Source organism: Phyllobates terribilis, unplaced genomic scaffold, assembly GCF_046119375.1.
Source record: "Phyllobates terribilis strain yellow unplaced genomic scaffold, ASM4611937v1 Scaffold_10__3_contigs__length_209671492, whole genome shotgun sequence".
Classification (NCBI taxonomy): Eukaryota; Metazoa; Chordata; class Amphibia; order Anura; family Dendrobatidae; genus Phyllobates; species Phyllobates terribilis.
In genome coordinates, this window is record NW_027362770.1 from 13793312 (window position 1) to 13817811 (window position 24500).

The window sequence follows — 24500 nt, forward strand, 5'->3', positions numbered from 1 at the left end:
GCTACTTTGAAGAACCTCGAATATAAGACATATTTTCAGTTTTTTCACACTTTTTGGTTAAGTATATAATTCCACATGTGTTAATTCATAGTTTTGATGCCTTCAGTGTGAATGTACAATTTTCAAAGTCATGAAAATACAGAAAAATCTTTAAATGAGAAGGTGTGTCCAAACTTTTGGTCTGTACTGTACCTGTGACCCTGAATCTGCTATCTGGTCCAAGATAACCCTCACAAGACAGCCACAGGAAAATCACCAGACTATAAAATATGTGTCCCCTTATACTTGTTAATTTAAGGCCTGTTTGTACATAAATACACTCCATAGTAAAACAACAGCATATAAATTAATTATACTATTGGAAACAATCTGCTGCCACCTACTGGCCATCTGATCAAACCATATTTCCAGCTACAAAGAAACCACAGGACTTCTAAATTGGCATAAATCCCTCAGATAAGCACGCTGCCACACAGTGCCTCAATTGCTCGGCTACATTAGCTATCACAAGCAAAAATTTGCCCACTAAGGGCACATGAGCGGGCCTCAACTGGAGCTAAAATGACTGGCTGAGTTCCGTACCCAGGACGACTGGCCGCAGGCATCTAGCACATCCTAGTACTCTGACGTCATAACAGAAAACTTATTATACGTGGGTTCAATTTCTTAAATACACACAATGCCAAAAAAAGGGAAGTCGAAACAACAGGCAAACCGGTCCATCACAGACCTCCAAATGGCGTCATCAGCGAGCGGAAGCTCCTTATCTGCCGCAGTCCCTCTCCCTTCGCCTGATATGCCACAAGTGGAAAATGACGTCACTGCCACAGAACAGCCAGCCAAATCTGAGTCTATAATAACGACGTCCACCTTGCTTAAAAGTATGCAAGAAACCTTTAGAACCGAGCTAGCCTCAGCCATGGAGACTTTCACAGCTCAACTTAAGGAAATTTCACAGCGCACATCTGACCTGGAGAAAAAAATCAATGACCCTGCTGACGCTTTAAAAGAAGATCAGTTCTTTCTACAGCAACATGCAAAATGCCTCAATACCCTAGATCTTAAATATGAGGACCTTGAAAATAGATCTCACAGAGGAAATATACGAACCAAAGGCCTCCCAGAGAACATCACCGCACTTAGCAAAGTCCATATTTTCTAGCCTTCTTCCCAGTACCGACCCAGCACTACTCCACATCACTAGGATCCACAGACCTATGGGGAGACCACAGTCGGAAGATTTTCCCAGGGACGTGGTTCTGAAATTACATTATGAGGAATCAAGGGACTTGATCCTAGCAGTAGCCAGTGACATGTCATCGCTACCTGGCTTGCTGGACAAAGTTTCTCTATTTGCTGACATTTCACCAGCTACCCTCTTCAGGAGAAGATCGATGCGTACAGTCACCATGGCCCTACAAGCTGCAAATACCAAATACAGATGGGGCTTCTCTTTATCTTTTTCCTATAATAACCAAACCTATACAGCACGCTCACTAGATGAAGGAAAAGCATCACTAGAAAAGGCTGGAATCCCATTGTCAGATGCTCCTCCACTACCCCATCCACCCCGCGCTCAGCGCCCAGAAAGGGAGTGGAAGGAGGCAGACAGATTAAGGAGCCGGCCTACACGTTTTACCTGATCGGAAGGAACAACGACCTCTGATTTGTCACAATTAAGATCAGCGTATGACTTTCTACATAATGACTGATTTGATGACACGCCGATCTTGATTCTTTACAACTGGGATCTGTTCAGATGTTAGATGCTACCCTTTCAAGGTTTTACCAGTATATAGTTTATACAAAGAGCAGCACATATGGACTGCATCCCCGCTGCTACTACAGGTTTAATGTGAAGCTATACTTACACGACTATTTCCCTTTCAAATATCTTAGAAAACTCTCTGTTTTTTCTGAGATATATTGTGATTGATAATATTCCTGTCACGCAAGGTGTGAGAAAGACTTAGTGCAACACAAAGGGAAGAGGGAAAGGGAGCCCAGACTCTAGGGAAAGGGGGCAGTGGAGACCTCCTGGCTGTTAAAATATCACACTATCTTCCCTGACATCCCTAATTTGACTCTTCACCAATCACCGCATGCGTACCTTGCCCTGTCTTTCCCTGGCGTTGGGTCCTGGCTAGGGAAGGAAGGGGATGAGCATTAGTCAATCTCCACTGAACACTAAAGACAACAAGGGAGGACAAACAGGGGGAAATTGCTTAGTTTTAGACGACTCTAGACAAATGTGCACACATCCTCAAGCACCAGAGACGAAGAAGTGCTACTCTCGCTCAAGCCTTCACAAGGAGTAATGAATATCTTCGGCACCTCCCTCTGACACACAGCAGGTATTCATACACCCAGGACAGGGTGTTAATTAGGCAGAGGAAGGCAGCCACTGGGTCTTAGAGACAGCCTCTAAAAAGGTGTCTGTAATGCCAAATGTAGAGATCTCCTGCAACCAACTGCTGGGCAACTGTCTGTCACTTCTGACACACCCGTGACATTCAATTACCTTTTAAATTAGCTGCTCTCTCTCCATATACTTCTCACTCTCACATTGTGGAGAAAATGTAGATTTCAATTTAAAATTCAATCCAATCCTTCCTCTCTATTGACGCTACTCAATAACCCTATGTTCACCCCTGGGCTCGAACTAAATTCTTTTAAATGGTGGAAGCTTAAAGGAATAACTAACATAAAACACCTTTGGACATCCACCAATTCCGTCATCCCTACACAGGATTCATACAGAAATATAACCCCCCAGTAGGAGAAATGATGCGCATTAACCAGGTCTTACACTTTGCCAAGAAAATTTCTACTAACAAATCTGCCACCCCACCTACTGCATTTGAACAAAGATTTACAACCCTTTCAGGCGAGAGATTATCTCACTACTATACTCCATATTCAACCTTCCCCCGGCGGGAGAAAAACTACAGTGTACAGAGCAATGGGAAAACAATCTTGGAATCACTATGTCCATTGATAGATGGAATCGATGTTGTGATGTCTTATCAAAAGGTAGTAATCAGACTTCACTTACTGAGACATCATTGAAAGTCCTACACAAAGCCCACTATGTCTCGGTAAAACGACATAAAATTTACCCTAATGTAACAGATAGATGTTTCAGAGGGTGCAATGCCCCAGGAGACATGAAACATATTTGGTGGTCCTGTCCTCTGGTGATAACTTTCTGGCAGGAGGTTAAATCCCTTATTAGGGATGTTATAGTGGAGTCTGTCCGGCTTTATCCAGCAGTAGTATTGTTCGGACACAGGCCATTAGGTTTGACTAATAAAACCTTCAACCTACTAAATTTCATTACTATGTAATTGGTCACAGCTGGCGGTCGCGACCAATCAGCAGAGCGGTGTTTAAATTTGGCGCCAATATCGCTGATTGGTTGCGACCGCCAGCTGCGACCAATCAGCAGAGGGGTGTTTAAATTTGGCGCCAATATCGCTGATTGGTCGCGGCCGGCAACCGCGACCAATCAGCAGAGCGTTGTTTAAATTTGGCGCCAGTAATGCTGATTGGTCGCGGCCGGCGACCACGACCAATCAGCAAAGCAGTGTTTAAATTTGGCGCCCTTAATGCTGATTTGTTGCGGCAGGCTGTCGCGACCAATCAGCAATGCGGTGTTTAAATTTGGCGGCAATAATGCTGATTAGTTGCGGCCGGCGGTCGCGACCAATCAGCAGAGTGTTGTTTAAATTTGGCGCCAATCTCGCTGATTGGTCCAATCAGCAGAGCGGTGTTTAAACTTGACGCCAATCTTGCTGATTGTTCCCGGCCGGCTGCCGCGACCAATCAGCAGAGCATTGTTTATATTTGGCGCCAATCTCGCTGATTGTTCCCGGCCGGCTGCCGCGACCAATCAGCAGAGCGTTGTTTCAATTTGGTGCCAATCTGGCTGATTGGTCGCGACTGGCGGCAGCGACCAATTAGCAGAGCGGTGTTTAAATTTGGTGCCAATCTCGCTGATTGGTCGCGGTCGACCAGCGGCCGCAACCAATCAGCAGAGCGTTGTTTAAATTTGGCGCCAAGTTCGCTGATTGGTCGCAGTCGGCCGGCAGCCGCGACCAATCAGCAGAGCGTTGTTTAAATTTGGCGCCAATCTCGTTGATTGTTTGCAGTCGGCCGGCAGCCGCGACCAATCAGCAGAGCGTTGTTTAAATTTGGCGCCAATCTCGTTGATTGTTCGCGGTCGGCCGGCGGCCGCGACCAATCAGCAGAGCGTTGTTTAAATTTGGCGCTAATCTCGCTGATTGATCGTGGCTGGCGGCCGCAACCAATCAGCAAAGCTTTGTTTAAATTTGGCGCCAAAATCTCTGATTGGTCGTGGCTAGCGGCCGCGACCAATCAGCAGAGCGTTGTTTAAATTTTTCGCCAATCTCGCTGATTGGTCGCGGCTGGAGGCCGCAACCAATCAGCAGAGCGTTGTTTAAATTTGGCGCCAATCTCGCTGATTTAAACAGCAGTGTTTAAATGTGGTGCCAAGATCGCTGATTGGTCACGGCGGCTGTTTAAATTTTGCGGTAAAATCGCTGATTGGTCGAGGGCATCGTCCGCGACCAATCAGCACAGCAGTGTTTAAATGTGGTGCCAAGATCGCTGATTGGTCGCGGGCAGCGTCCGCGACCAATCAGCACAGCAGAGTTTAAATGTGGCGCCAAAAACGCTGATTGGTCGCGGGCAGCGGCGGTGTTTAAATTTTGTGCCAAGATCACTGATTGGTCGCGGCAGGAGGCCGCGACCAATCAGCGAATCGTATTGGTGAGCGGAATCGTATTAGTGAGGACCGGGGAGCGGGGCTGCCTGTGCGGCTACTTCCGCTGCGAGAAGCCGGGAGATGCGCGTCTGCTCGCAGCAGAAGTATCCCGACCTGCAGCGCCTGTCAGGGTACTTCTGCTGCTGGCGGCCGGGAGATGAGCGCCTCGCGCCGGTCATCTCCCGGCTGCATCGCCGCTGACCTCCGTCCTGTAGATGAGCCGCTAACGGCCGCCATCTTTTTCTCAAATCCCGCGTCGCTGATTGGCCGCGGCCGGACCAATCAGCGACGCGGGATTTCCTGGACAGACAGACAGACAGACAGAAAGACAGACAGAAAGCCAGACAGACAGACAGACGGGATAAGACAATTATATATATAGATGGTTTGATATGATGTACTGTAATGCTATATACAGAGTATTTGCTGAATAGTAACTGATATAAGAGGCACTAATCACACTAAGCTTTGATAATTAATGGTGTATAAAGATACTAATTACCAGGATGGTGTTCCCGATTAAGAATCCCCCTCCCCCTCCCCATTCTTCCCCTTTTTTTTTATTTTATTTCTTTCTCGTTATTTTTATTTTTTTATTTTTTTTCATGTGTTAATTATTGGAGTATAAACCATAATATCTGTTATTTCCCTGCGTGGAGAAACCATTATGAACGGAAGTTTATATTCTATGTTGTCAAAAAAAAAAAATTTCAAAAAAACAATTTTGAAACTAAAATATGTCACGTGCCCGAAAATGGTACCAAGAAAAACGTCAACTTGTCCCGCAAAAAACAAGCCCTTGCATGACCCTGTCGGCCGAAATATAGAAAAATTATAGCTCTCAAAATATGACGATGCAAAGAAAATACCTGTGATCCGGCGGTGTCCATCTTTTTAGGCATGCATAAAAGCGCCGTTGGTCACAGTTTTGTGCAATTGTGAAAAGAAGGACACTGCTGAGCAGTAGCCAGATGGACTTCAGCATAACGCTGTTGCCTTATTATAGTGAATGGATACCTTGGGGGTTTCATCTGAATCACGTCACTCGGAGATTTAGATGAAACCCCAATATAAGTGCTCAGCGTAGAGCACAGTATAAATGCAATCCCAAACGTTATGTGAAAAGTTCTCAATAAAAGCTTCAACTCCATTCATATAAAAAGCAAGTCCCCACTCAGCTCTTTCATCTATTAACAGAAATATAGGGGTTCCACATTGCTGGTAGCACAAAGGCTCTGGAAAAGCTAAATGGCACTTTGCCCTCCAAAAGAAATCCAGCGAATTATACGCTCCAAAATCCAAATGCACCCCTCCCTTCTGAGCTTCACAGTGTGCCTAAACCACATTTAGCATCCACATGTTTGCCATTTCTGTAGCGATGAGAGCCCGTCTACTTTACGGGTGCATGTCTCCAGAAGCACTACATCGGCAGTTTGTAATTTTCACTCAGCAACATCCACTGCTACTTGTTTCTGGAAAACACCCATGGAGTCAAAATCGTCACTACACCTGTAGATAAATTCACAAAGGGGTATAATTTCCAAAATGGGGTAACTTGAGGGAGAATTCTGCTCTTCTATCACATAGGGGCTCTATATATGGAGTCCGCAAACTATTCTAGAAAAATCTGTGCTCCAGGAGGCAAAAAGCACTCCGTCCCTCCCGAATCAAGCGTTATGGCTAAGCAGTGCTGCACAGCCACATATGGGTATTTCTACATTCAGGGAAAATTTTGGTGTCATTTTTACCGATTTCCCAGTGTGAAAATGTAAAATTTGGGGCTAAAACAAAATTCTGGTGGTAAAAATGTAATTATTTTTTCTTCACTGCCCAATGGTATAAAATGCAGCTGTGGTGTCAATATGATCACTGCACCCCTAGATGAATTCATTGACAGGTTTAGTTTGTAATATGGGGTCTCTTTTAAGGGGTTCTGCTGTTCTGGCACCTCAGGGGCTCTACCAATGTGACATGGCACCCTCAAACCAGTCCAGCAAAATCTGAACTTCAAGGCCCTTCTTCCCTTCTGAGCTTTGCACTATGCCTCAAAAGTAGTTTTCAACCACATTTGGGGTATCTGCAGACTCACTAGAAATTGAACAACAAATTTTGGGGTTAAAAACATTTTTGTGGGAAAAATGTGATTTTTTTTATTTTCATGGCTCAACATTATAAACTTCTGTGAAACACCGGGGGATTCAAAGTGCTCACCACTAGTGATGAGCAAGCATGCTCGCTACTTCTTGGTGCTCGCCAGAGCATCTCACTGCTCGAGATGCTCGGCCCTCGCCGAGTATTTCTGGGGTTGCTCGGTGGGAGCTTGGGCCTCCTCCCTGCATGTTTGGCGCTCTTTACACAGCCAATGAACATGCAGGGATTGCCTGCCACTCACTGTAATGCCGTAGCCATGTTGGTTGTGGCATTACAGTGATTGGATGGCCGCACAGCGTCATCAGGTCTATATCAGACCTGGAACCGCCATGCTCGTCACAGTCAGTCTGGAATCAGACAGTGTAGGGAGAGGTGCTGCTGAGCTAGGGAGAGATTTGCTTGTTTCTAGTTAGTGTAGGTATACCAAACTCTATTACAGACACATATCCATCTCAACAAACAGTCCTGAGGACTAATCCATCTGCAGAGATATCAGGCAGGCAGTGTATATAGGCAGGCAGGGTATTAGCAGACTGCAGGGCACATAGCACAAGAGGCTCCATTCCAGTTTTGTCTGCTGCTGCTGTTAGATATTTCTAGAAATAGGCCCAGGTCTCAGGGGCCAGGAATAATTTTTTTTTGGATCATAATTCTCATTATTTGCTTAAAAAGCAATCCAGAGAACACCGTTGTTCTGTGCCATTTGCTTGCTGACACTGCAGAATACAGCCAGGTCCTTTCCATATTACAGCGCTAAAAATCCAGCTATTTAAAACTGTGGTTTGTCCGTCACACGGATCACATATAATTGTGATGAAAATACTGCCATTTCTGACATCCATTAAAAATTTGTTTCAGTGTGTCAGTGAAGCAATTGACACCAGTTTGCTGTTCAAAATAGTTAACTACAGGCCAAGTATTTAAAACTGTGGCTTGTCCGTCACACGGATCACATATACGTTTTCAGAAAATACTGTCATTTCTGGCCTCCATTAAAAATTTGTTTCAGTGTGTCAGTGAAGTAATTGACACCAGTTTGCTGTTCAAAATAGTTACCTACAGGCCAGCTATTTAAAACTGTGTTTTCTCCATCACACGGATCACATATACATTTTCAGAAAATACTGCCATTTCTGGCGTTCATTAAAAAAAATTTCAGTGTGTCAGTGAAGCAATTGACATCAGTTTTCTGTTCAAAATAGTTACCTACAGGCCAGGTATTTAAAACTGTGTTTTCTCTGTCACACAGATCACATATATACATTTTCAGAAAATACTGCCATTTCTGGCCTCCGTTAATTTTTTTTTTCAGTGTGTCAGCAAAGTTTTTGACTCCGGTTTACTGTTCAAAATAGTTACCTACAGGCCAGGTATTTAAAACTGTGGTTTCTCCGTCACACGGATTACACATAACTTCGCTCCAAATTCAGACATTTGTAGTGAGCGTGGAAGATATTGTCCTCCATTTAAAATGGGCAAGGCGCGTGGCAAGGGACGGGAAACTGGATGTGATGGTGATGGTGCATGCAGAGGCCGAGGCTGTGAGCAAGCTGAAATTGTGCCACAACAAACACTCACATCTTTTCGCCCGACCTTCCTGTCCCAATTCCTAGGGGACCGCAGCACACCACTTTTGAACCCAGAGCAGTATCAAAAGGTTGTTGGTTGGATAGTGGATAATGCTTCTAGCATCAGAAGGGTGGCAAAACTAGCAGCCTGACCACCACCACCATGATCAGGCACATGGCAGCAAAGCACCCGACTTTGTGGGCCGAACCCCAGGGTCCAGAAACAGTGTCTGCGGATGGCACCACTGCGTCTTCCGCTGTTGTGCATGCAAGCCAATCCACTGTCCATGGTGCATGCGAATATGCCTCCTGCCCTGCACATGTCGTTGCACACTCTCAAGTAGAAGCATCAGGAAGCACGTCCATACCCCAGTCCTTGGAACGCAAGCGCAAATACGCAGCCAAAGCCCCACAGGCCACACTAAATTCCCACATTTCACGACTGCTTGTGCTCAAAAGGTTGGCTTTTAGGCTCGTGGAGAAGGAAACATTCCGCAACCTGATGGGGGCGGCTGTCCCTCAGTACTCGGTCCCCAGCCGCCACTATTTCTCCCGGTGTGCCGTCCCCGCATTACACAAGCACTTGTCCCAAAACATTAGCCGTGCCCTCGTCAGCGCAGTTACCGGGAAAGTCCACCTAACCATGGACACGTGGACAAGTGCTTGTGGGCAGGGACGGTACATCTCGCTGACGGCACACTGGGTTAACATAGTGCAAGCCGGGACCCAGTCGGACCTTGGGACGGAACACGTTCAACCATACCAACGTCCTCCGTGATTCCTCTGTGCCTTATAATTATTGGGTATCCAAGCTGGATACGTGGAATGAACTGGCTCTCTACGCCTTGGAAGTCCTGGCCAGCCCTGCTGCTAGCATTTTATCAGAGCGGGTTTTTTAGTGCCGCTGGTGGAATTATAACTGATAAGCGCTTCCGCCTGTCAACTGAAAATGCTGACTCTTATAAAAATGAACAAGGGCTGGATTGGGCCAGACTTCTCAACACCACCGAATGATAGCAGCGTAACAAACTCAAATCCAGTGTCTCTTTTTGGGAGGTGTATTCCCATGTACCTCTTCACATCCACACATGGGTATACGCTTCCTGATTTTGGCTATTTGATCTTGTCCTCCTCCTTCTCCTCATCCTCATCCTCCACCACCATATCACCAGGGTGACCATGGTCCGTGATGCAACACCCACATAATTTTTTTAAAGGGTGTTTATGATGCCCGTAAAAAATATTTTTTATACAGAATGGTCATGTATACCCCCCAGGGGTAAATCTTTGTCAGCCCATACACTTAGTGCATGGGCATTACAAGTATAGGAGATCAGCTCCTTTCTAATGGCCATGCATTACAAGTATAGGAGATCCGCTCCTTTCTAATGGGAACATCTTTTATGAGGCCCTCCTCCACGTCTCCTCCAAATTTTTGGCAACCCTTGCATTCACTGCATAGGCAAACACAATGGGAGACCTACTTCCTAATAATGGGAACATTGTTTTCAGGAGGCCCTCCTCTAAGTCTCTTCAAAGGGGTATTGGGGTGCGTCCAAATTTTCAAAGTGGTATTGGGGTGTGTCCAAATTTTGGGCAGCCCTGCCAATCACTGCGTATGCAATAACAAGATAGGAGACCAACTCTTTAATAATGGGAACAATAAAACATAGCCGACTGATGGTTCTCTAAGAATTGTGAGGGCCGACTGCTGGCCCTTTAACCAGTTCCCGACCGCCCACTGTAGATAAACGTCGGCGCTTGCTGGGCTCTGTGCAGCGCCGACGTTTAAAAACGGTGGGTTGTCTCACAGCGCTCAGGACCCCCAGGGTCCTGCAAGCGCTGCGATTCCGGTGCAGAGTGATAGCTCTGACAGGGAACATCATCGGGACCTGATTAGATCAGGTCCCAGTGATGTTAACCCTTTGCTGTCTTCTATATGCTGCGATCTATAGTGATCGCGGCATATAGGATGTAACGGGTCTGGGAGGTGGAACCTCTGAGCAACTATACAAGGGGGCAGTCCTTGTAAGGAAGCGGGTGGCTCCCAGGGAAGGCGGGCAGGTAGTCACGGCTAGTGACGGGGACAGTCTCTGGGTAGAAGGGCAGGAGGTCACGGCAAGTGATGGGGACAGTCTTTTGATAGGCGGGTGGTCACGGCAAGTGACGGCAGAGCCTCCAGGTAGGCTAGCAGGCAGGTAGCAGGTGGACGATCCCAGGTGAGCGGGCAAGAGTCTCTGGACAGGCAGGTGGTCACAGCACGTGACGGCGGAGCCTCCAGGTAGGCTAGCAGGCAGGTAGCATGTGAGCGCTCCCAGGTGAGCGGGCAAGAGTCTCTGGACAGGCAGGTGGTCACAGCACGTGACGGCGGAGCCTCCAGGTAGGCTAGCAGGCAGGTAGTAGGTGAGCGCTCCCAGGTGAGCGGGCAGACTGATCCATAGACAGACTGGCAGGGCTAGTAGGCAGACTGTCGGACCGCAGATAGATAAGTAACAGGCAGGAATCTGGCAGGTGACTGGCAGGTGACTGGCAGGTAACTGGTAACGGGACCTGTGGGCTGAAGCGGAGTTGAAAGGCTTTGCAACAACATTGCTCGGGCACCTCCATTTTGGAGGAGGTGCCTTATATATGGGAGGTCCTCCGGCAATTGGCCGGGGACTCCTTAGGACGGCGCGCATGGTCCCTTTAAGAGAGGGGGAGCGCGCGCGCGCCCTAAGCACACTGCCGGGGAAGGAGCGCGTGCCGGAAGCAGCGGCGAGAGAAGCGCTGGAGGACGCCGCGCCAGGAGCGGGGAGGTGAGAGGGACGGCGTCTCTGCCTAGTACGGGGCAGAGACGCCGATGCTACAGTACCCCTTCCTTTAGGCCCCCTCTTTTTTTGGCCAGAAAGAAATTTTTCAAGGAGAAGCGGGGCGTTGATGTTCTCCCTGGGTTCCCAAGTTCTCTCCTCAGGACCAAACCCCTTCCAATCTACCAGAAAAAAGGTCTTTCCTCTTACCCTCTTGGAGGCCAGAATACTCTCTACCTCAAAGACGTCATCAGCGGAAACCGGAGCAGGAGGGGCACCTGGATTATTGGAAAAAGAGTTAAAGACAACGGGTTTGAGGAGAGATACGTGGAAGGAGTTGGGAATCCGTAGGGTGGCCGGGAGTTTTAATTTGTAGGCCACAGGGTTAATTTACCTGAGGACTTCGAAGGGACCGATGAATCGAGGGCCCAACTTGAAGGAGGGTACTTTGAGCCGCACACGTTTGGACGAGAGCCAAACCTCCCGGACGGAATTGAGGCGGATCCAGACGTCTCTTATCAGCATATCTCTTCATCCGCTCAGAGGACAGAAGAAGAGCGGACCTGGTACTCTCCCAAATAGTAGAAAATTTGCTGACAAGAGATTCCGCAGCAGGCTTGTCCACAGAAACGGAGACAGGAAGTGGAATCCGGGGATGTTGGCCACCGACTATAAAGAATGGGATTTGGAAGAGGATTCGCTCTCATGGTTATTGTAAGAGAACTCGGCCCATGGTAGGAGATCCACCCAGTCCGAATGGTGTGCATTAACGAAGTGCCAGAGGTAACTGGTCAGGATCTGATTGATCCGCTCCACTTGACCATTGGACTGTGGGTGGTAAGCGGAGGAGAAGTCCAGGGTGATGTCTAGCAGCTTACATGTGGCTCTCCAGAAGCATGAGGTGAACTGAACCCCACGATCCGACACGATGTGGAGGGGCAGGCCATGGAGACGGAAGATGAGCCGGATAAAGTCTTTAGCCAGCTCGGGTGCAGATGGGAGACCAGGCAGGGGAATGAAGTGGGCCATCTTAGAAAAGCGGTCAGCGACAACCCAAATGACTGTACAACCGGCAGAAATAGGAAGATCGGTGATAAAGTCCATAGCAATGTGCTGCCAATGAGCAGCAGGTACGGGAAGGGGCAGGAGATGGCCGGCTGGTAGATGTCTGGGAACTTTGTTACGGGCACAGGATGAGCAGGCCGCGACGAAGTCTACCACGTCCTTACGAAGGGTAGGCCACCAGTAATGCCGGGTAATGAGTTGGAAGGTCTTCTTTTGGCCAGCATGGCCAGCTAGTTTAGAAGAATGTCCCCAGCGAAGAACCCTCTCCCGATCTGGTACAGCTACAAACGTTTTACCGGGTGGGAGACGAGTCAGATCCAAGGGGGCCACATTCATCACCTTGGAGGAGTCGATGATGTGCGTAGGCTCCTCCTCTTGATCGGAGGACAGGAAGGACCGGGACAAGGCATCAGCTTTGACGTTCTTGTCCGCCGGACGGAAATGAAGAATGAAGTCGAAGCGGGCAAAAAACAACGACCACCAGGCCTGGCGAGGATTGAGTCTCTGGGCATTTTGGAGATATGCCAGGTTTTTGTGATCCGTGTAGATAATTACCGGGTAAAGAGCCCCTTCAAGCAGATAGCGCCACTCCCCCAGTGCCAATTTGATGGCTAACAATTCACGGTCTCCTATGGAGTAGTTGCGCTCAGACGAGGAGAAGATTTTGGAGAAGAAGCCGCAGGTTACCATTCTCCCGGTAGAAGATTTTTGGGTGAGTACCGCTCCGGCTCCGGAGGAGGAGGCATCAACCTCCAGGTAGAATTGTTTATTACAGTCCGGACGGTGCAGGACGGGAGCAGAGGCGAAGGCTTTCTTTAAGGAAAGGAAGGCCTCCTCGGCTTCAGGCGACCATGTCCTGGGATTAGCCCCCTTACGGTTAAGTGCAGATATGGGAGCAGTCCGAGACGAGAAGTGTGGGATGAAAAGACGATAGTAATTAGCGAAGCCCAGGAATCGCTGTATCGCCTTCAAACCTTCAGGATGAGGCCATTTTAGAACGGAAGAGAGCTTCTCGGGATCCATTTGCAGACCTGTCTGGGAGATGACATAGCCCAAGAACGGTAGGGAGGTCTGGTCGAAGAGGCACTTGCACTTCTCGTATTTGGCATAGAGGTGGTTCTGCCGAAGCCTAAGCAGGACCTGACGAACATCCCTTCGGTGTGTGGGGAGATCCGGAGAGAAGACCAAGATATCGTCCAGGTATACCACTACGCAGGAGTACAGGAGGTCACGGAAGATGTCGTTGACTAGTTCTTGAAAGACAGCGGGAGCATTACAGAGACCGAAGGGCATCACAAGGTACTCATAGTGACCGTCCCGGGTATTGAATGCCGTCTTCCACTCGTCTCCTTGACGGATCCGGCCAGGTTATATGCTCCTCATAGATCCAGCTTGGAGAAGATCCTGGCGCCCTTGAGACGGTCAAACAATTCGGAGATGAGCGGCAGGGGGTATTTGTTTTTTACTGTGATGAGATTGAGTCCTCTGTAGTCAATACAGGGACGTAGCGAGCCGTCTTTCTTTTTGACAAAGAAGAATCCGGCTCCAGCCGGGGAGGTAGATTTTCGGATAAATCCCCTAGCCAGATTCTCTTCAATGTACTCAGACATGGCCCGGGTCTCGGCTGCAGACTACGGGTAGATACACCCACGGGGAGGAGTGGTGCCAGGTACCAGGTCGATCGGGCAGTCATATGGCCTATGGGGTGGCAACGTCTCTGCTTCCTTCTTACCGAAGACGTCCGCATAGGGCCAGTAAGGAGCCGGGAGACCTGGTAAATTAGCTGGAGTAGGCGGAGGGCGAGCTGGGCGGACCGGAACCAGGCAGGTCCTATGGCAGTCTGGACCCCATCGGAGTACTTCACCGGATCGCCAGTTCAATACGGGTTCGTGTGTCTGAAGCCAAGGTAGACCTAGCAACAGGGAGTGAGAAAGTCCGGACAGCACATGGAATGAGATTTCCTCAGAGTGCAGCATTCCCACCTGCAGGGTTATGGGTTCAGTGACGAGCAGGATGGTCTCCGAGAGAAGTCTTCCATCCACGGAGACGACTGACAATGGTTCAGCCAGGGACTTGGTGGGAATACGGTATCTCTCTACCAGAGACTGGGAGATGAGGTTTCCAGCAGCTCCAGAATCCAGGTGGGCGAGTTCAAAGTGACGGTTTTCTCCCCAAGCAATAGAGACCGGTAAAGTCAGAGACGGAGAGGGCTTACTTTTGTCTAGGACGACCTCTCCGAGTGGTCCTAGACACTGGCGTTTCCCGGCTTTTCCGGGCAGGAACGGATGAAGTGCTCCATACTGCCACAATAGAAACAGCTTCCCTCGGCTCGGCGAGATTCTTGGCGAGATCTGAGATAGGTACAGGCGAGAGCGCCCGCGGAGTGACTGGTTGAGAGGCAGGTCTCAGGGAAGTAGGAGCAGAGCAAGAAAAGTCTTTCTCCCAGGCAGTCTCTTTGGCACGTTCTTGGAACCGGATGCCAATCCGGGTAGCTAGTGACACCAGGTCATCCAGAGTGGTAGGAATGTCCCGACCAGCAAACTCGTCCTTAATCCGACCGGAAAGACCCTCCCAGAAGACGGACACCAGAGCCTCATTTTCCCAGGCAAGCTCAGAAGCGAGGGTGCGGAACCGTATGGCATATTGGCCCACGGTGAGACTCCCTTGGCGGAGACGTAGCAGAGAGGAGGCAGAAGAGGTTTTCCGTCTAGGTTCATCGAAGACTTTCCGGAAAGCAGCGAGGAAAGACGGCAGGTCGGACACCAGGGGATCCCCTCTCTCCCACAGGGGATTTAGCCATGCCAGTGCCTCCCCAGTGAGATGGGACATGATGAAGGCCACCTTGGCCCGGTCGGAGATGAACTGGTATGCCAATAGCTCAAAGTGCAGGGTGCACTAGTTTAGGAAACCCCGAGCTAAAGTAGGTTCGCCGGCAAAGCGTGGAGGTGCCAGAAGCCGAGGTCCATGAAGGGACTGGATTGCGCTACCGCAGGAATGGGCACGGCTGGACCAGAGGTAGACATAGACGAGTCACACAATGCGCCTAGACGAGAGTTAACGGACCGTAGATAGGACAGTACCACCTCCTGCTGAGTTTTCTGACGTAAGACTTCCTGGTGCAGATCGGAGATCTGGGGCCACCGGGTTCCATGGCCCGAGCAAACTGTAACGGGTCTGGGAGGTGGAACCTCTGAGCAACTATACAAGGGGGCAGTCCTTGTAAGGAAGCGGGTGGCTCCCAGGGAAGGCGGGCAGGTAGTCACGGCTAGTGACGGGGACAGTCTCTGGGTAGAAGGGCAGGAGGTCACGGCAAGTGACGGGGACAGTCTCTTGACAGGCGGGTGGTCACGGCACGTGACGGCAGAGCCTCCAGGTAGGCTAGCAGGCAGGTAGGCGGACGCTCCCAGGTGAGCGGGCAAGAGTCTCTGGACAGGCAGGTGGTCACAGCACGTGACGGCGGAGCCTCCAGGTAGGCTAGCAGGCAGGTAGTAGGTGAGCGCTCCCAGGTGAGCGGGCAGACTGATCCATAGACAGACTGGCAGGGCTGGTAGGCAGACTGTCGGACCACAGATAGATAAGTAACAGGCAGGAATCTGGCAGGTGACTGGCAGGTGACTGGCAGGTAACTGGTAACGGGACCTGTGGGCTGAAGCAGAGTTGAAAGGCTTTGCAACAACATTGCTCGGGCACCTCCATTTTGGAGGAGGTGCCATATATATTGGAGGTCCTCCGGCAATTGGCCGGGGACTCCTTAGGACGGTGCGCGCGGTCCCTTTAAGAGAGTGGGAGCGCGCGCGCGCCCTAAGCACACTGTCGGGGAAGGAGCGCGTGCCGGAAGCAGCGGGGAGAGAAGCGCTGGAGGATGCCGCGCCAGGAGCGGGGAGGTGAGAGGGACGGCGTCTCTGCCTACTACGGGGCAGAGACGCCGATGCTACATAGGAGACAGCAGGAGGAGAGGGGGTCGTCAACCTACCTCTCCGAAGACCTCCGAGTCCTTCCAGGACCTGGGGTTGCTCTGGCAGCTGGAGGTCACATGACCGCCTCCAGCTCTGCCATAGCAGACAGGAGCCAGACAGGAGACTCTGACTGAAACAGTCAGGGAAGATCTCATGTAATGTAATATATGTCTATTACATTACATGAGATCAGTGATCAGAAAAATAAAAATTAATGTCCCATACAGGGACTAAGAAAAAATGTAAAAAAAAGTAAAAAAAAAAGTTTTTAACCTATTAAAAAAAAATCACAAAATAAATAAAAATAAATAAATAAAATATTAAACCAATAAATCCGTATATTTTTACAAAACCAAAAAAAGTACACATATTTGGTATCGCCGCGTCCGAAACAACCCGAGCTATAAAACTGTCACACTAATTAACTCCTTCTGTGCACACCGTAATAAAAATAAATAAAAAACGGAGCAAAAAAATATGCTTTTTCATCATATCGCCAAACAAAAAGTGGAAAAAAATGCGATCAAAAAACAAAATAGAAATAAAAATGGTACCGCTGAAAACGTCATCTTGTTCTGCAAAAAAAAAGCCGCCATACAGCTCCATCAGCCGAAAAATAAAAAAGTTATAGCGCTCAGAATAAAGCAATGCAAAAAAAATATTTTTTTCTATAAAATTGTTTTATTGCGTAAAAGCGCCAAAACATAAAAAAAATACAGTAAGTGTAGTATCGCTGTAAACGTACTGACCCGAAGAATAACGCTGCCTGATCACTTTTACCACACGCAGAACGGCATAAAAAAAAACCTCAAAAAACAATTCCTGAATTGTTTGTTTTTGTTAATTTTACCTCCCAAAAAACGGAATAGAAAGCGTTCAAAAAATGTCACGTACCCAAAAATGGTACCAATAAAAATGTCAACTCGTCCCGCAAAAAACAAGCCATCACATGACTCTGTCGGCCGAAATATGGAAAAATTATAGCTCTCAAAATATGGTGATGCAAAAACTAGATTTTGCAAAAAAAGCGTCTTTTAGTGTGTGACAGCTGTCAGTCATAAAAACCCGATATAAATCTGGTATCTCTGTAATCGCACCGACCCGAAGAATAAATTAATCTAATCAGTTATATCACACTAGGAACGGCGTAAAAAATAAATAAAACCAATTCTTCACCTGCTACTGATTTGTTTATTATGTCTCCCAAAGATCGCAGTAAGGCTCTGCGCACATTTATCCTGCGCTCTGCGCTGAGCGCTTACACCAGAGTTTCCGTGTAAATCTCTGAAATACGTGATTCAGACGGAACCCATGACGGAAGATTCCCTGTAATGAGGCAGATATAGGCCACTGTGAATGCCGTCTGACCTGTGATCCCAAGGTGTCATTTGTTTTAGGCGTGCATAAAAGTGCGGTTGGCCACAGTTTTGTGCACTTCAGAAAAAAAGGACACCGCTAAACAGAGGCCAGACGGAGTCCAGAGTAACTCTGCCACATTACAGTGAATGGATCCCGCAGAGGTTTCATCTGAATTACATCACTTGGAAATTTAGATGGAAACCCCGATGTAAGTGCTCAGCCTAGAGCGCCGGATAAATGTTACGTAAAATGTTCCCAATAAAAGCTTCAACTCAGTCCTCAAAAAAAGCTAGTCCCCACTCAGGTCCGTCATCTGTTAAAAATATTCCAAGTTACTGGTAGCAGAAAGGCTCTGGAAAAGCAAAATGGCCCTTGCCCCCCAAAAGAAATTTAGAAAATTTTGTGCTCCCAAATCCAAATGCCTATTCTACAATAATTTGTTCTCCAATTGTCAAATAGCGCTCCGTCCCCCCCAGATCTCGCCGTATGGCTGAGCGGTACGATACAGCCACATATGGGGTATTGACACTTTTAGAAGAAATTGTGTGACACATTTCGGCACCATTTTTCCCATTGCCCTTTGTGAAAATGTAAAATCTGAGGGTAAAACATTTTTTTGTGGTAAAAATATAATTATGCTTTTTTCACTGCCCAATGGTATAAATTTAAAAATTAAAAAATACTCACTACTTCCCTAGATGATTTCCTTGAGAGGTGTAGTTTACAAAATGGGGTCACTTGTGGGGGTTTCTGCTGTTTTGGCATGTCAGCGACTATTCAAATGTGACATGGTATCTGCTGCCTATCCCAGCCAACATAGCGCTCCTTTCTCTTCCGAACCCTGCCGTACACCAAAGCAGTGGTTTTCCCCCACATATGGGGTATCGGCGTACTCAGGAGAAATTGTACAACAAATTTCATGGTGCAATTTATCCTGTTACCCTTATGATAATGCAAAATTAGGGAATGAAAAACATTTTTTATGGGAAAAATGTGAAAATTTTATTTTTACGGCTCAATATTATAAACTTCTGTGAAGCAGCTGGGGGTGCAAGGTGCTCATCACACATCTAGATAAGTTTCCTAAGGGGTTTAGTTTCCAAAATGGTGGCACTTGTGGGGGGTTTCCACTGTTTAGGCACATTAGGGGCTCCCCAAATGTGACATGGCGTCCGCTAATTATTCAAACAAATTTTACATTCAAAAAGTCAAATGGCGCTCCTTCCCTTTCAAACCCTGCCATGTGCCCAAACAGTAATTTGCCTCCACATATGGGGTATCGGCGTGTTCAGGAGAAATTGCACAACAAATTTCATGGTGCAATTTATCCTATTACCCTTATGATAATGCAAAATTAAGGGATGAAAAACGGTTTTGTGGGAAAAATGTGAAAATTTTATTTTTACAGCTCAATATTATAAACTTCTGTGAAGCACCTTGGGGTTCAAGGTGCTCACCACACATCTAGATAAGTTCCCTAAGGGGTCTAGTTTCCAAAATTGTGTCACTTGTGGGGGGTTTCCACTGTTTAGGCACATCAGGGGCTCTCCAAACGCAACATGGCGTCTGCTAATTATTCAGACAAATTTTACATTCAAAAAGTCTAATGGCGCTCCTTCCCTTCCGAACCCTGCAGTGCGCCCAAACAGTGGTTTTCCCTCACATATGGGGTATCAGCACGCTCAAGAGAAATTGCACAAAAAAATTTGGGGGTCCATTTTTTCCTGTTACCCCTGTGAAAATAAAAAAAATTGGGTCTAAAGTAACATTTTTGTGAAAAAAGTGAAATGTTAATTTTTTTCTTCCACATTCCAAAAATTCCTGTGAAGCACCTGAAGGGTTAATAAAGTTCTTGAATGTGGTTTTGAGCACCTTGAGGGGTGCAGTTTTTAGAATGGTGTCACTTTTGGGTATTTTCTGTCATAAAGACCCCTCAAAGTGACTTCAAATATGATGTGGTCCCTAAAAAAATGTTTTTGTAAATTTTGTTGGAAAAATGAGAAATCGCTGGTCAACTTTTAACCCTTATAGCTCCCTAACAAAAAAAAATTTTGGTTCCAAAATTGTGCTGATGTAAAGTAGACATGTGGGAAATGTTATTTATTAACTATTTTGTGTGACATATCTCTCTGATTTAAGGGTATGAAAATTCAAATTTTGAAAATTGCAAAATTTTCAAAATTTTTGCCAAATTTCTGATTTTTTCACAAATAAACGCAAGTTATATCGAAGAAATTTTACCACTATCATGAAGTACAATATGTCACGAAAAAAACATTCTCAGAATCACTGGAATCCCTTGAAGCGTTCCAGAGTCATTACCTCACAAAGTGACAGCGGTCAGAATTAAAAAAATTGGCCTGGTCAGGAAGGTGAAAACAGGCTTCAGGGTGAAAGGGTTAAACATGAACTTCACACCCATAAGGCTTATCTGCCAAGACAAGCCAAAAATACGTTCTTGCGATAATCAACAAGGAGCGTATTTTAACATTACCTGAACAATTTGGAATCCACTATGGAGAATTATGTCCTCAATTTCTTCTGCTTTATGAAGAACGTCGGGTTTGATAAGTGCTAAGGTTCTTTCAACTTGAATCCTAGGAGAACCCATGGACTGTTCTTTGATTCCTGTATGGTTTTCACTCATTTTTCTTCTGCTGAAAATATTATAAATTTAATAATAAAAAAAAACACATTTCCTATGTGCATTTCATATATTTCAGAATAGCAGTATATTTTTGAACATATATAAAACCTAACAAAATGAACATATACCTTTCTGCACATAAGTAAAATGTGCATATAAATAACATGAGGTACTTGGTAAACACTGTTTTCGACCAAAAAAAGCATAGAAGCCATCCCAGCAGTGACAAGGTGTACCCAATCGAGATGGTTCCGACTTCTAGTATTAAAACGTTACCATGTGTCAAAAAATTATTTCAATGTGAATAAGGGCAGAGCAGGACCGAGGCCCAACTATTGACACCCAGCCATGGGAAGCTATATAAACATAATGCCCAGCTCAAAGAAAAGGGGGGCCATATTCTTGCTTGCACTGAGTGCAAGAACCTCAAGCAAAACAGAAAGAAATTAACTGGAGTATGAGTTGGTATACATGCAAAGAGTAAGAGCATGTTCACACTGGCCATTAAACAGACAAAACCAAAGATAAGAAACAAAATTAACATATACCCTGTAAACACTAAGTAGTAGCACAATGGCAGAGTCACCAGGCTGAGGGTTCTTTCAGACGTCCGTGATTTTCAGTCTGATCTCAGATTGCGATGTAGGGACAGGTCACGTGTCTCCCGACCTGAGCTTGACTGCTTCATATATTTTTATGAGGATATCACGCTTGGGTCGGGAGACGTGTGGCCGTGCATTGCAATCTGAGATTGGACTGATGATCCCGAAAGTCTGAAAGAGCCCTTAGCAGTCTTGTTTTTTGCACAACCACATAGCCATTAACAAGAAATAGTCAATTAATATGTATTTCAGTGTAATTTTACACAGAAGCACACTAATTGCATGCTTTTTGCTTCATTTGATCCAATTCTTACTAAATTCTTGTAAAAAAACAAACAGCTAGTGACCTCAATACATCTCAATACACCTGAGTTAATGTTACCATAATTCGCTATTATATGGAGTCCTCTGAGATCTGTGACTATCTGTGATTTACTAGTCCTGTTAGCACATAAAAAAATTGAGATAAATGTCAAACAAATGTTATTTTGATTAGATAATGCTTTGGCTTCCTACATTCATAGAAATTTTACAGTAGGTGGGGTTTAACCCTTTCGGACTAAAGCCTGTTTTCGCCTTCAAGGAGAGGCCGGAGTACAGCTGACCCCCCCCGCAGGCTGGGACGGAGGCCTGCATGACAATGGGTTGGAGGGTGTGACTAGGAATCAGAATGTAAGGGGGAGGGGTTGTAATAGGGGTTTTTAAGGGCTGGCTAGGGGAGGGGTTTTCAGATTTCCGCTCGCAGGGGTAGCGTTTTGTGTCTCCCCTTACTGTCCTACCATGGCTTCTACAGCGCAGCTCTTAGAGGCCCTGAGGACGGCGGCTGAGTCGCAACCGGTGGGATGGCTGGAGGAGCAGGTAGCGGCGATCCTTAGAGGGGGAGCGGGGACGGTGGCTGTGGCAGCACGGCCCGAGCGGCGTTCCCGTCGGGCGCGGCCTTGTGACAGGCTGTCACCCGACATGCCTCACCAGACACTGCGCAGGCGCAGGAGCCCCTCTGGGCCGGGTGCCATGTAGGAAGCGGAGTAGTAGGCCTCGGTCTGGGAGGAATCCGCCCGCCGGCACGTGTCATGCAGCGGTTAGCAGGCCGCAGCCTGAGTCAGGGGCGGGGTCTGCACACACCAGGGCCGATGGTACCAGTGATGTCATGGGGGGTCGCCACGGCGATGCTCCTGTCGGGCGGCCCGCCTCCTCAGACGCAGAAGACAACAGGATCATCCAGGATGGGCAGCAATCAGGCGGTGACAACAGGCAAGCGTTATTACCGGCCCTTACAGGCAGTTCGTGGGCTGCTTTAAACTCAGGTGCAGATATGCTGGCCACTGGCACACAGACGTTTGAGGCAGGGGTCGGAGCGGGCAGGGGGCTGGGTGATAATAATGCGTCCTCACATACAGTGCTGGCCAAAAGTATTGGCACCCCTGCAATTCTGTCAGATAATACTCAGTTTCTTCCTGAAAATGATTGCAATCACAAATTCTTTGGTATTATTCTCTTCATTTAATTTGTCTTCAATGAAAAAACACAAAAAGAATTGTCCTAAAGCCAAATTGGATATAATTCCACACCAAACCTAAAAAAGGGGGTGGACAAAAGTATTGGCATTGTTTGAAAAATCCAGTGATGCTTCTCTAATTCGTGTAATTAACAGCACCTGTAACTTACCTGTGGCACCTAACAGGTGTTGGCAATAACTAAATCACACTTGCAGCCAGTCAACATGGATTAAAGTTGACTCAACCTCTGTCCTGTGTCCTTGTGTATACCACATTGAGCATGGAGAAAAGAAAGAAGACCAAAGAACTGTCTGAGGACTTGAGAAACCAAATTGTGAGGAAGCATGAGCAATCTCAAGGCTACAAGTCCATCTCCAAAGACCTGAATGTTCCTGTGTCTTCCGTGCGCTGTGTCATCAAGAAGTTTAAAGCCCATGGCACTGTGACTAACCTCCCTAGATGTAGACGTAAAAGAAAAATTGACGAGAGATTTCAACGCAAGATTGTGCGGATGGTGGATAAAGAACCTCGACTAACATCCAAACAAGTTCAAGCTGCCCTGCAGTCCGAGGGTACAACAGTGTCAACCCGTACTATCCGTTGACGTCTGAATGAAAAGGGACTGTATTGTAGGATACCCAGGAAGACCCCACTTCTTACCCCGAGACATAAAAAAGCCAGGCTGGAGTTTGCCAAAACTTACCTGAGAAAGCCTAAAACGTTTTGGAAGAATGTTCTCTGGTCAGATGAGACAAAAGTAGAGCTTTTTGGGAAAAAGCATCAACATAGAGTGTACAGGAAAAAAAAAGAGGCATTCAAAGAAAATAACACGGTCCCTACAGTCAAACATGGCGGAGGTTCCCTGATGTTTTGGGGTTGCTTTGCTGCCTCTGGCACTGGACTGCTTGACCGTGTGCATGGCATTATGAAGTCTGAAGACTACCAACAAATTTTGCAGCATAATGTAGGGCCCAGTGTGAGAAAGCTGGGTCTCCCTCAGAGGTCATGGGTCTTCCAGCAGGACAATGACCCAAAACACACTTCCAAAAGCACTATAAAATGGTTTGAGAGAAAGCACTGGAGACTTCTAAGGTGGCCAGAAATGAGTCCAGACCTGAATCCCATAGAACACCTGTGGAGAGATCTCAAAATGGCAGTTTGGAGAAGGCACCCTTCAAATATCAGGGACCTGGAGCAGTTTGCCAAAGAAGAATGGTCTACAATTCCAGCAGAACATTGTAAGAAACTCATTGATGGTTACCAGAAGCGGTTGTTCGCAGTTATTTTGGCAAAAGGTTGTGCAACCAAGTATTAGGCTGAGGGTGCCAATACTTTTGTCTGGCCCTTTTTTGGAATTTTGTGTGATATGATCAATGATTTGATTTTTGCTTCATTCTCTTTTGTGTTTTTTCCTTGCAAGCAAATTAAATGAAGAGAATAATACCAAAGAATTTGTGATTGCAATCATTTTCAGGAAGAAACTGAGTATTATCTGACAGAATTGCAGGAGTGCCAATACGTTTGGCCAGCACTGTACACAGCCTTCTGGTCCTTTTTCAACATCAGTGCATGCCAGTGATTTTCAGCCTTTCAGGGTTGCGTCGGTGGGATCCATTGCATCGGTGATGTTCGTGCCACAAGAGGCGGAGGGTCCAATGGGAAGAGTTGGAAGGCGAGTCGGTCGGCTGGATTCAGGAATATCGGCTGGGGGGACCACATCCTCCGCAGCCTGGTGAGTTGTGTTCTGTGTCTCGTTCGTTATCCCAGAATGTTTTATCCCCAGGATTTAGTGCTAATCAGGGGTTGGTGGTTGGGGGTACAAGTCAGGGACAGACGGGGGCGCTTGGCGAAGGGGTGAGTGAGGTATTAGCTAATGTGAGGGAGTTGTTGTCGCAACTTGTTAGGGGCAGTAGTGCCGCTTCGGGCCATTTGGCCGCATGGGTGAATCCGCATTTGGGCGGGTTGAGCAGTATGGGTAATAGAGTTGGGGGTGAGAGTCAATTGCCCGAGCCCGTTTCGGTATCAGTGCAGACAGAGAAAGAAAAGGAATGTAGAATTCATTTGGACGATAGGGCTCACGGAGA

At 47.1% G+C, this 24500-nt stretch overlaps 1 protein-coding gene across 2 annotated transcripts in view; it reads right to left on the reverse strand.

The window, feature by feature from the left end:
• Positions 1 to 24500, reverse strand: part of NME5 (NME/NM23 family member 5) — a 315360-nt gene that overhangs the window by 139148 nt on the left and 151712 nt on the right. Inside the window, exon 2 of one of the 2 annotated variants that reach the window (XM_073649499.1) lies at positions 20166 to 20328. In XM_073649499.1, the coding sequence (XP_073505600.1) occupies positions 20166 to 20318 (153 nt within the window). In that variant the 5' untranslated portion in view covers positions 20319 to 20328. The remainder of the gene's footprint in view (positions 1 to 20165; positions 20329 to 24500) is intronic. The other variant, XM_073649500.1, reaches the window with a different exon arrangement.